Source organism: Mustela putorius, unplaced genomic scaffold (genome assembly GCF_011764305.1).
Source record: "Mustela putorius furo isolate JIRA1106 unplaced genomic scaffold, ASM1176430v1.1 tig00000876_pilon_pilon_pilon, whole genome shotgun sequence".
Taxonomy (NCBI): domain Eukaryota; kingdom Metazoa; phylum Chordata; class Mammalia; order Carnivora; family Mustelidae; genus Mustela; species Mustela putorius.
This window is the reverse complement of record NW_025421506.1, coordinates 6380980-6393916: the sequence shown is the minus strand read 5'-3', so window position 1 is coordinate 6393916 and position 12937 is coordinate 6380980. Positions and strand designations below refer to the sequence as shown.

The window sequence follows — 12937 nt, the reverse complement described above, 5'->3', positions numbered from 1 at the left end:
CTGCGCAGCTGGACGTATCCCGTCCTGTCCCGACTGCCAGCGCCCAGGACCCCGCGCCCCAGCTGCATCAAACCCAGCGAGGCAACGCCCCTCGACTCCGCCCTGCGCTCTGTCCCCCCCCCCAGGACAGGCTCCGCTCCGCCCCGCCCCTCCCAGGTTGCACCGCCCCCCCTCCGCGGGGAAGCTCCACGGGGCCCCTAGAGACCCTACGTAGCCCCGCCCCCTGCATCCCGCCCGCTCCGCCCTCCGCTCCGCCCCACCCTGCTCCCAGTGCTCCTCCGGGATTGCTCCGCCCTGAGCCCCGCTTGGCCGCGACCCGGCTCCCCGAACCTGTGCTGTCCGCTTTGGGGACGGTGGGCTCGAACCCCGGCGGGCAGATGCAGGGTGCAGAGGTCGACCCTGCCCTCGCCGCAGTCACGCGGCAGGTCAGCGGTCGCACCGCCCCAGCCACAGTCCCGAGCGGCCCAGAGCGCGGGCAGCCCCTGGCCGCAGCGGTGGCCGAGCTGCCCGTGCTGGACGCCTCCGGGAGGCAGGTGCCTTTCGGCGCGCTGTTTCGGGAGCGTCGGGCTGTCGTAGTCTTCGTGAGGGTGAGCGCAGACAACGGGGCGGCCCGGAGTAGGGACTTGGCCCGCAGGCTGGGATGGAGGTTGCTTCTACAGCTTCGGCTGGGGTGACATCGGGTCCTTCGAGAGGTTCAAGGCCCGAGAGCGCGGTACTGCTGGGCCGTGGCCCTTCCCGTTGCCGTCCACTAGAGGTTTCCGGAATGCGAACTGCTTCTCTCGCTGCCTTTATTAGAATGGAAAACCAGCCCGCCAAGCCAAGTCCCTTTTCCCAGCTAAGGAGAAGGCCTAGGGAAGTGGGTGCGGCCCAATATTAACGCCTCTTGGGCGCCCTTTGCCCTTTTTCTACCCGCTGTGAGTAGCGTTAATTAGCGTCACGCGTAACGAAGTACTTGGTCTTTTCTGAATCCTGAGATATTAGTTGCTAACTTGTCCTTTTTGCCGTTTTGGGATTTCAGCATTTCCTGTGTTACATTTGCAAGGAATACGTAGAAGATCTGGCCAAAATCCCCAAGAGTTTTTTACAGGTAAGTTTCCTGAGACTGAACAGCAGCGTACCCTGCTTCAGGGCGACCTTGTCAAAGTCACCTGTGATTTCTAAGAAGCGGGGTGGGGTGAGGTGCATAGGACAACACCTCTCCAGAACAGACCCCCTTGCAAGCCCAGATTATCACCTTCCCAAACATCTCTCCAACACTTTCAAAAAAGGAGAGAGACGTTAGAGATCTATTTCTGTCCTGCTTTATTCACTACTGCCTGCTTATAAATATACTAACTGTAATAATAACGTTGTAAGTAACCTGTTGGCAAATGTTGATAATGACCAGAAGCACAAACGCTAGAAATTATTTTATTTCCCTTATTTTTTTTTATTATTTTTAAAAGACTTTATTTATTTATTTGACAGAGAGAGAGATCACAAATAGGCAGAGAGACAGACAGAGAGAGAGATGAGGAGAAGCAGGCTCCCTGCTGAGCAGAGAGCCCCACACGGGATCCCAGAGGCCCCTGGGATCATGACCCCAGCCGAAGGTAGAGGCCCAACCCACTGAGCCACCCAGGCGCTCCCCCTTATTTTTTAAGTAAGAACACTCCAAATAGTACATTATAGGACATGTATAGGAAAATACAAATATAGCTTAAGGGTTGAAATTTGTATTTGTTAGGATGTGCCTCCCACGTTCCTGTGACAACCATATACATATTATCATGGTCACATTTGTCCCCAGGTGAGCTTTTCAGTGAAGGAATTGGACAACCTTTATAAAGCTAAGATCTGTTTTCATCAGGTGTTATGAATAGGGATGTAAAAAAATAAAACTGTCTGATTAGCCCTACTTAAATAATTTTTATTCTTGTTTAGTGTACGCCTTTGGAGGGAGCATAGATTTTTTTGAGAATTGTTGAGTATATTATTTTGAAGTTCTTAGCAAGAGATTGACTGAATTAACTGAACATTTTAGCATATATTGCTTTGCTTTGACTCACACAATTTTGCTGTTTATTCCATTCTTCTATAAGCCTGTAGGTGGCATTAGAATGGAGCAAAAGAGTTGGACAGGGGGAGGTTTTATAAAACATGTATAATTTCTGGTAATATGTAATTGTCCCTTTCCTCTCCTGAAGGAAGCAGACGTCACTCTAATAGTGATTGGACAGTCATCCTATCATCATATTGAGGTAAATATATCAGAAATTGAGAAACTAACATATCTGTTTCAGACATAAAAATTATTTTATTTGAACCACTAAGTGTAGGTTAAGTTTGCTAAAATAAAGGTAGGTTATAATTACTTTTCTCTCATTTTTACTTAAATTCCAAATACATTTTTTTTTTTTTTTAGCCTTTCTGCAAACTGACTGGGTATTCTCATGAAATCTATGTTGACCCTGAGAGAGAAATTTATAAAAAATTGGGAATGAAAAGAGGTGAAGAAATTGCCTCCTCAGGTAAGACATGACACGTCTCATCAGAAAACACTGATGGTGCATTTGCACATTTCTGTATGTATGCATAGGGAAACAAATGGTAAATTCATAAATCAGGCTGCTTTTTATGATTCTGGTAAGTGGGCCAGGATACACCAAGCTCTCAAAGATTTATTTCCTGGGTGTAATGACATAGAAATCTATTTGTGAAATACTAAATGCGTGAAAAAAGCAAGTTGCAGAACAGTGTTTTAGGTATGATTCTATTTTTGTGGAAATAAAAATCATTTTCATAAAGATTGAGAGTACATGCATGTGTAATGAACAAGGTTTTAGAAGATATTGCCATGCTTACCCCAAGGTATTGAAGTTAGGAAAGTGGCCTTTGTATTTTTAACAAGTTGTGGCTAATACAGGCACAGTCTGGGGTGACATGCCAAGGAATTTGGATTTGTTCTGGAGGAGTGGGGATGTCATACAAGCATTTGAAGTGGCGAAATGATAATCCTGTGTTCAGTGTGGATGAGTAATTGGAACTCACCAAACCAGAGCTAGTGATACGGCTGTAGTAGGTTGGAGTGATAGGCTAGAAAGAAATGTCAGCAGAGATGGAGAGGAGGGGATGGGTCAGGAGCTATTTATGACATAAAGTTGACATGATCCCTTTACTGATGTTTTTAAGGAAAGCAGCCTAAACTTTATTAAAACTAATGAGCTAGCATAAACACACCAAGTGTGCTCTTTTCTTTTTCTTCCTGGTATAGGAAATTGCAATGTATACTTTGTGAACCTTACTTAATGGTAGATGGTTTCTGTGTTCTAACAGTCCCAGCATGTGCAAGTTGTTTATCACTTAGCACTTTAGATCTAAACTGTTGAGTTTCACCTTAGTAACACTTCACAGTTCATCAGCTCAATAAAAATACAGAATTGCAAAGAAAACAGTTGAATTCTAAACAAAATACATGCTTATAATTGTTAGAGATGGTATAGTCAAATCTTTTAAACTCCTGTGACTTGCGTTCAAGGGCTGTATTTCCAACCAGAAAATATTATTCTCTCATAAAATCATCTTTTAAAAGTTTCTCTCTGGGGCACCTGGGTGGCTCAGTGAGTTAAATACTCTGCCTTTGGCTCAGGTCATGATCTCAGGGTCCTGGGATGGAGCCCCGCATGGGGCTCTCTGCTCAGCAGGGAGTATGCTTCTCCCTCTCCCTCTGCCTGCCTCTCTGCCTACTTATGATCTCTCTGTCTGTCAAATAAATAAATAAATAATTTTTAAAGAAATACATAAAATAATAAAAGTTTCTCTCTGAAAGAGCAGAAATTTCAGAATCAGTCTCAGAATAGCCCCACTTGAAAATTAAGACTCTAAAAAATATAATGATTTTAAATTAGTGGACATTTTATAAAAACAAAGAATAAGAAAATAAAGCCCATAAATGCCAGGGAGTAATGTGTTTATAGAATACTGAAAAACAGGAGTTATAGACATAAGAACTAAATTCAAATGGGCAAAATTAGATTATGTTTGAAGCATGATTGTTAAATTCTAGGTCATGGAATCTCCAATTAAATTTCTAAAATTTTAGAAATATTAAATATTAAAATATTTAGAAATATTAAATCTCTTCTTTGGATATGAAGAGATAACTTGGGTTTCTGAATATTTATTTTAGACACAGAATCTTAGAAAACAGTAAAATTTAGTTTTTTACTTATGTCTCTAAGGTAACAGGCCTGTTTATTTGTTCCTTGGTCAGATAAATGTCCATCATGTAGAAACATGAGAAAAATAGAAGAGAAGAAGGGAAATTTCCAGTTATCTGGAAATACTAAGGATTCAGGCAGGTTAAAGGCCCCATAATCATCAAAACAAAAAGCCAAAAGCAAGACATAAAAGGCAGGGATAGGAGAAAGATAAGTTACAAGAAGGGTAAAGAGAGTGGGTCCCTTTGCTCAGAGGGAGCGGAAGTGAAGTATTAGTCACTGTGGGAAAGAAGGGGGAAAAACTGACAGTCAAGGAAGATGGACAGGCAGCTGGAGTAGCCATTGTCACAGACAACTCCCAAAGTCTCAGTGGCACAGCATAGTAGAGGTTAGTTTTTTTTCTGTTCAAGATGGGTGTATCTATTCAGATGTCTTTCCTCCGAGTAGCAGTCCAGGCAGGGACACAGGGGAAAGGACCCAGGCCCCTTTCATCTTATTGCTCTGTCATTTTCAGCCCAGGGCTTCCAAGAATGTAGAAGGAACATGGAGGTCATAAGGAGCGGGCCTGAAGTGGCCTGTATCGTTTTACTCATGTGTTAGAACATAGTCACATGACCATAACAAACTGCCGGGAGGACTGGAAATATAGGTTAGCTGTAGGCCCAGAAAGAGGAAATGGGTTTTGATGAGCATATATTAGTCCTGTGCTGCAGTGGCTCTTGAAATAGTTGAAACTAATAGTTACCTATTAGTAGGTGAGAAATTAAACGGGATAAATGATGTATTAAAAGGGAAAGCATTAAGAGCACCTGGCTAACTCAGTACAGCATGTGACTTTTGATCTTGGGGTTGTGAGTTTGAGTCCCATGTTGGTTATGGGGAGGACTTAAAAATATTAAAAAGAAAAAAAAAAGGTGGGGCACATGGGTGGCTCAGTGGGCCTCTCCCTTCAGCTAAGGTCATGATCCCAGAGTCCTGGGATTGAGTCCCACATTGGGCTTCTTGCTCCGCAGGGAGACTGCTTGTCCCTCAGCTTCTGCCTCTCTCTCTCTCTCTCTCTCATGAATAAATAAATAAGATCTTTAAAAAAGAAAAAGGTGGGGGAAAACACTGTCAGTTTGAGAAGTCTGTAGCGGACATTTTTCTGTGGCAGGTGATTGGGGTATATCATCACTTTAAAGTAATGGTTCTCCAGTGGGGTACATTTGGTGTTATCTGGAGACCTTTTTGGTTTGTGACAACTTGGTGAAGCTATTGTGGTATCTGGTGGATATGCAGGACGGTGATGCTGCTCACCACCCTGCAGTGCACTGGCTGAAGACTTATGTGGTCCAAAATGTCAGTTGTGAAAGGCTGAGAAACCTCTCTTTGAAGGGAGAAAAGAAGACAAGTTAACACAGGAGAACACAAGAAAGAAACTTTCAAGGGGAATGGGCAAAAATGGGTAAAGGGGAGTGGGAGGTACAGGCTTCCAGTTATGGAATGATTAGGTCATAGAGATGACAGGTACAGTATAGGGAATGTGGTCCGTGTTATTGTAAGAACATCGTATGGTGACAGGTGGCAGCTATGCTTGTAGTGAGCCTAGCCCAAGTACAGAGCTGGGCATCACCACATTATACAACCAAAACCAGTGTATGTTCTCTGTCGACTTAAAAAAAAAAAGAATGTTTTATAGAAGCACTACATTATCTTCTGATATCTAATTGAGTATAAAATGATAACATCTAAAGACAGTTCTCAATATTTCAGGAAACAGCCCCCACATAAAATCGAACATACTCTCAGGAAGCATTCGGAGTCTGTGGAGAGCAGTGACTGGCCCTCTCTTTGATTTTCAAGGAGACCCTGCTCAGCAGGGTGGAACCCTCATCTTAGGTCCAGGTAAACATCAAAGCCCGGGTCCAGTGGCACACTTTTTGTGCCTTTTAGAAGTTAGGAGGCCACACAGTTTCTTCATGAAACAGATTCCATGTAAAAATCGCAATTCGGCATTGTAACAGTCGCAATTCTATGCTTATAGGGGTTACCTTTGTTTGCTAAGGCTTCTGTGTATTTTGGTGCCTATTTACTGGATATAATGTGCCCATTACTCTGTGCCTGAGTGATTTCAGGTATTTGGGATGGGAAAGTCAGTGGTGGTTGGGTGAAGTGTATCTGTCAGTAAAACTCTTTGAAAAGTTCATGGAAGAGGGGCGCCTGCGTGGGTCAGCTGCTTGTACGCCAGATACTTGATTTCAGTGCAGGTCATGATCTCAGGGTCCTGGGATTGAGCCCTGTGTGGGCTGCACTCAGCAGGGAGTTTGCTTGAGATCTTCTCTCTTTCTTTCCCTTACCACCCCCACCCCCACACTCACATGCTGTCTTTCTAAAATAAATCTTTTTTTAAAAAAGTTCACAGAAGTAAACATTTCTACATAGAACAAACCATCACCCCTTTTATTTCCTTTTTTTCTTTTCCTCAACAGAAGAATCGTCTAGTCATTTATATCTAACAAGACTAGAAGACTTACTCAGTGTCAGAAAGCAAGTCAGCTGTAGAGAAAACTCATTCAGTAACAATTACTCTAAGCAACGTAGTTTTAATAGATTTATTGATCAGTTTGGACCACCTGAAATTTCTTTAGCTCCACACTGCTAAATGGTTGAGTGTTGGATCTCTACCATGGTCAAGTGTCACAGTCAGGGACAGGCACTCACATATAACAGTATAAATCACTAAGTTGTAAATTGATTTTCTTGGTTGTTCTTCCTCTTTAAAATTGTCTGCATAAGCGAGCATAGCTCCTAAGAGTTATAAAATTAACATTTACTTTAATGAACTCCACATGTCTTAAGGTCTTTAGAAGGAGGCTTTTGACTAAGCATTGTGGCTTTTTAGCTTTCTGCAGCTGGAGCTCTTTAGCTAGCTAAAACCTGTAATTTAATCTCTTTCCCTTGTGAATTTACACCAGTTAAACTAGAAAAAAAAAAAAGACAAGCCCTGTTCTATGAGAATGAGTCCTCTAGATTAGCCCTGAATGACCTTGAGCCATAGTTTTGGATGGCTTGTTTCCATCTTCAGAGGGTTTTGAGTCCCTAATCTCCATGTCTCAGGATCATTTGACTACATGTTCAGGTGTGTAAGAGTGACAAGCACACAGAGAGCATCATTTGTGTCCCAAGTTGAGAACATACTCAAGAAGGAGAATATTTTATACTACCTGCTGGAGAAAATGTAGCTTCTCTAAGGAGAGAGCTGGGTATACTTATTTACAGAAACCTTTCATGGTTAAACCTATATTTCATGTCGCCTTATTTGATAATAAGCCAATTTATGATATTAAATCTATAGTGATTACTGTAAACAGCATGTAAGTACAATGCAGAAAACGTGCTTTTTTTTTTAAATTAAGATTTTATTTATTTATTTGACAGAGCACAAGCAGGGTGAGCGGCAGGCAGAGGGAGAAGCAGGCTCCCTGAGATGTGGTGCTCAATCCCCCAGGACCCTGGGATCATGACCTGAGCCAAAGGCAGAGCCACCCAGCACCCAAAAACATGCCTCTTCTAATATTTAATCTTATGTTTTAAGTTAAAATTCTGGTCTTGAATCAAAGTAAAAAAGACCTATAAATTATGACCTTTCAATTTGAGTGGATAAAAGGATTGTGAATGTCTAAGTGTATTGTAACTAACTGTATCAATGCCCTGATTTTTCAGCCTCTTTTGGTCTATGGTTATAATGCAGATAGGCTATTAAATCAGTGTTTGGCAGTGAATTTTTTTTTTTTGAAGCAAGTGATTTATACCATTATTACATTTAAGAAACAGATGTGATGTTCCAGCTTTGATATTTATGCTAGTTTCGTATTCTGCCTGTCTGTTTGACAGGACATTTTATTTAATTACATCTAATAAAACCTAACAGAGGTTATAATTTAAGAATCTTTCCCCTTGGATCTCATAAAACATTAAGTATCACTTTTATTTAACCATAATTCTTGTCATGCTTTATTACTTCAATTAAAAATTATTAGGGCATTATATAGAGAATATTATGAACTCCAGGCAATTAATTTTTCCCTTTAGACTAATTAAAAGTTGAAAAGGTTCCTGGTTCTAATAAGCAATAAATCTGATGAATAATACTGTATGCCAACAATTGCCTTTTATTCTCTCCTAGGTAACAACATCCATTTTATACACCGTGATAAAAATAGGTTGGATCACAAACCCATCAACTCTCTTTTACAGCTTGTAGGAGTTCGGCACGTGGACTTTACAAGCAGACCTTCGGTTATCCATGTGTGATGGTATAGACTGTGGACCCTTGGAATATGACCTGAAATGTTCAGAGTATGGTATTCTTGTGCAATGTCTAGCTTTTTGGCTTTTCCCAGCCTTTGAGGAGTTATGAAAACACGAAGAGACTTTATACCAGTTATTTTGTGCTAGGAGGCATCAGTTGTCAAAAACGTGATACATATTTATAATTCTGTAGCTTTTAAAATTTTATGTAAAATTAAAGTTTGTTTATATAAAACTTTAAAAGCTATAAAATTAGAAATACTATTCTTTATTTTACATTATGGTATATCCATTAAATGAAAGTTTCTGTTGGCCATTAAAATAATAAATTCTTTGAAGAACATATAAATGGAAAGGTAAGCAACTCACCACCATTTTATCCAGTGAAAAAAGCAGGATATCAAATTCTATAAATAATATAATCTTTTTAAAAAATTAACATATAATGTATTATTAGCTCCAGGGGTACAGTCTGTGAATATAATCATTTTTATATGTTTATATTTTTGTATGCTTAGGAAAAAAGAGAAACACGCCAGAATATTGCCAGGAGGTACCTCTGTGTGGTAGGATTACAGGTGTCTTTATTGTCTTTTCCATACTTTTATCTCTGAACTATTCTATAATGAGCATGATTCATTTTTGTTTGCCAGGAAAAGTTCTTTAAAAATTATATGAAGAATATATTCCTACATAACAAGTTCCACAAAGCTGCATTTATATGGGCCGCCATCCACATGTTTCTATCCTTATTGCTTTACTCAAAGGAAATATAGCAGACCAAGCCTTCTGCATATCCTATGTTCAGAGCACCTTGCACACCCATTTCACTAGGATTTTTGAGGGGAGGAGTAAAAGGAGAAAAAAATTTCTTACGTATTTAAGATATGCTTCAGTATGCTTTTTTTTTTTTTTTAAAGATTTTATTTATTTATTCGACAGAGAGAAATCACAAGTAGATGGAGAGGCAGGCAGAGAGAGGGGGGGGGAAGCAGGCACCCCGCTGAGCAGAGAGCCCGATGCGGGGCTCGATCCCAAGACCCTGAGATCATGACCTGAGCCAAAGGCAGCGGCTTAACCCACTGAGCCACCCAGGCGCCCCATCAGTATGCTTTTTGAAAGAATTCTAAGAATTGTTTAAACTAAAAAAGCTTTATAGCTTAAATGTACACTGGTTTGGCTGCCAGATTGCTTTTGTTTAGTGTATTGTCGTCATCTTTTATAGGTTTAGTTGGGAAAAAATTCTTTTGAAAAGTACAGTAAGATCAAAATCTTGGTAATTATTAGCAAGTATGTGCTGCTTTTAACTTAGAAGCTTTTATGTCAGGCATATGAGGTCACACACAAATACATTTCAAGTATCCAAAAATTTAGTGTATGTTTGTAAAAAATCATGTTTTTTTTTTTTAAAGATTTTATTTATTTGACAGAGAACACAAGTAGGCAGAAAGGCAGGCAGAGAGGAGGAAGCAGGCTCCCTGCCGAGCAGAGAGCCCGATGCGGGACTCGATCCCAGGACCCTGAGATCATGACCTGAGCCGAAGGCAGCGGCTTAACCCACTGAGCCACCCAGGCGCCCAAAAAATCATGTTTTTAATCAATAAAAATGAAATGTCTCATGACATTTAAAATTAAACAATTTTGTGCTGTTTTTTATAGTAAGGAAGGACTGGTGACCCAGATCCCATTTGCTGATTTTAGGCTTAAAACTGCTGAATCATAGCTTACACAAAACTTTATGTGCTTATAAATGTATAGCACATTTTCCTAAGATCCATAAATGTTCTTTATGTGGCCTCAGGGAGATACAGGGAGATACGAACAGTGCAGTGGTAAATCACCAACCCAAACAAACATATTTAATGCAAAAAATCTTTTTTTTTTTAAGATTTTTTTAAAATTTATTATTTATTTTTGGCAGGGGAGAGGGGCAGAGGGAGAGAGATAAGTTGATTCTGCTCTGAGCACAGAGCCAGATGAGGGACTTAGTCCCACAACCACGAGATGGTGACCTAAGCAGCAATCTAGAGTTGGATGCCTGCCTGACTGAGCTACCCAGGCACCCTGATACAAAAATTATTTGTCCTAGGTACTGTGAAATATATAAACATGTGCTGTACCAAATAATGTACTAGACTCAAATTTTTGAAAAACCTTCCTACAATAAATACATAGAAATACTATTAGAAGAATGCTATCTATGACTTCCATGGTGCTGATTATTTGCCAGGTAGTATTCCAAGTTCTTAACATTCATTAGCTCTATAGAACTGACATGGTCATCATGCCCATTTCACAGAGAAGAAACTTTTTTTTTTTTTAAGCTGAACTTTTAATAAAAAAGTGAGGAAATGACCAGAGCCAAAAGAAGTAAAAACAATGCTGATGACCATGCCCTGAAGCTGTGGCCTGCTCTGTGGTTTGTGCTCATCCCAGGAATGTTCCTTGGCCAACTGAAAAGCCTCCTGCAGTAGAGGGTTAAAACCAAGACCACCGCATAAAGTATGGCCTGTGACCTATGCCTGCAACTTGAGACTTCCTGGAGCTTCTAAGAGCTACAGCAGCACCGCAGTCAGATCCATCCATAGACCAAGGAGCCCAGTGAGGAAGTGGTGTAAGACTTCTACAATGAATCAGAGGCAACAAAAATTTTAATAAAATGAAAGTGCATATTTAATTTTTTTTTTTTTTTAAAGATTTTATTTATTTATTTGAGACAGAGACAGTGAGAGAGAACATGAGCGAGGAGAAGGTCAGAGAGAGAAGCAGACTCCCTGTGGAGCTGGGAGCCCGATGCGGGACTCGATCCCGGGACTCCGGGATCATGACCTGAGCCAAAGGCAGTCGTCCAACCAACTGAGCCACCCAGGCATCCCAGTGCATATTTAATTTAAAAAGTAAATATTTTTGTTTTTCAAAAAGATTGATGATAAGCTAGTAATCTGCATAAAATTTTTATTTATATTACCATCTACCACTGGGGCCAGAGTGATAACATGGACCATGTGAAACTGAGGGACAAACTTCCTAAAGAAGCAGTATCATCTACTCTGAAGAAACTATTTTTTTTAAAGTGTTCCAGAAAATAATTAAAGATGTGCAGTTGCAGAAGGTATATTTACATATCATTCTGTGAAAAATTAGTTTTAGTTTATTTAAATAGCCTCCATGCCCAACATGGGGCTTGAACTCATGACCCTGAGATCAAGAGTCACATGCTCTACTGACTGAGCCAGACAGGCACCCCTAGGTTTCATTTAGAACAGACTTCTTTTGGGGCACCTGGGTGCGCTCAGTGGGTTAAAGCCTCTGCCTTCAGCTCAGGTCATGGTCTCAGGGTCCTGGGATCGAGCCCCACATGGAGCCCCACATCGGGCTCTCTGCTCGGCAGGGAACCTGCTTCCTCCTCTTACTCTCTGCCTGCCTCTCTGACTACTTGTGATCTCTCTGTCAAATAAATAAAATCTTAAAAAAAAAAAAACAGTTCTTTTAAATTAATTTTGTTCATTTTCAGTTCCAAGTTGTCTTGTACCCATATAAAAAGTGGAGTGGCAGCTATTTATACGCTGGCTCTGTTAGCAGAAAACTTTGAAAATAGGTACAAGATGCCAGTTTTATATCTGTATTATATAAATTTGAATGATTACCTATTGTATAAAAATAATGTCCATACTAAAATAAGAAACCTATAGAGCATTCTTGGAATTTGTTGTGTACACATATAATGTATAATTGTGTCCAAGCTGTCAGTCAAAATAGATACTATAATTGTTAAAATTTAACACATTTTTTTTTAATTTTCTTTTTTTATTTGACAGAGAGAGATCACAAGTAAGCAGAGAGGCAGGCAGAGAGAGAGAGAGAGAGGGAAGCAGGCTCCCTGCTGAGCAGAGAGCCCGATGCGGGACTCGATCCCAGGACCCTGAGATCATGACCTGAGCCGCCGAAGGCAGCGGCTTAACCCACTGAGCCACCCAGGTGCCCCAAAATTTAACACATTTTTTAAAACATTTTTTATTGTGGTAAAATACACATTACAAAAATTTACCATTTTAACCATTTTTAAGTGTACAGTTCAGTGACATTAAGTATATTCATAGCATTATGCAACCATCATCACTATTCATCTCCAGAATTTTATCATTATGTCTTACTGTACCATTAAATAAATACCTATCATGGCAATTGCTGTTCTAACTTTCTGCCTCTATAAACTTGATGACTCTAGGAACCTCATGTAAGTGCAGTCATATAATATTTATCTGTTTGTATCTGTGTGATTTCACTTAGAATGAAGTCCTCAAGGTTCATCTGTGTTGTATTATGTACCAAAATTTCATTCCTTTTTAAGGCTAAATTATATTCCATTGTACGTATATATATTTTATTTATCCATTCATCCCTCAATGGACATTGAGATTATTTCTACCTTTGGGCTACTGTGAATA

At 40.2% G+C, this 12937-nt stretch overlaps 1 protein-coding gene across 2 annotated transcripts; it reads left to right on the top strand.

Moving 5' to 3' along the window:
- Nucleotides 1-221: 221 nt before the first annotated feature.
- On the top strand, nucleotides 222-11166 carry PRXL2C (peroxiredoxin like 2C). 2 transcript variants are annotated; one of them, XR_006608429.1, is made up of 8 exons: nucleotides 222-587; nucleotides 1019-1087; nucleotides 2187-2240; nucleotides 2405-2510; nucleotides 5952-6083; nucleotides 8365-8537; nucleotides 9008-9067; nucleotides 10926-11166. XR_006608429.1 is itself a non-coding variant. In XM_004777421.3 (6 exons), the coding sequence occupies exons 1-6, from the start codon at nucleotides 378-380 to the stop codon at nucleotides 8490-8492; spliced, it is 699 nt and encodes a 232-aa protein (XP_004777478.1). In that variant the 5' UTR covers nucleotides 222-377; the 3' UTR covers nucleotides 8493-9193. The 2 variants fall into 2 exon arrangements, 1 of the variants encoding a protein (XP_004777478.1); XM_004777421.3 differs by lacking the exon at nucleotides 10926-11166 and having other exon boundaries at nucleotides 8365-9193.
- Nucleotides 11167-12937: the final 1771 nt, after the last annotated feature.

Bases quoted from the DNA above. Each gene is read 5' to 3' on its own strand.
- PRXL2C (XM_004777421.3), top strand. From the start codon at position 378: ATGCAGGGTGCAGAGGTCGACCCTGCCCTCGCCGCAGTCACGCGGCAG. The intron at 588-1,018 runs GTGAGCGCAGAC...TTGGGATTTCAG, and splicing joins CTGTCGTAGTCTTCGTGAGG to CATTTCCTGTGTTACATTTG. The intron at 2,241-2,404 runs GTAAATATATCA...TTTTTTTTTTAG, and splicing joins CATCCTATCATCATATTGAG to CCTTTCTGCAAACTGACTGG.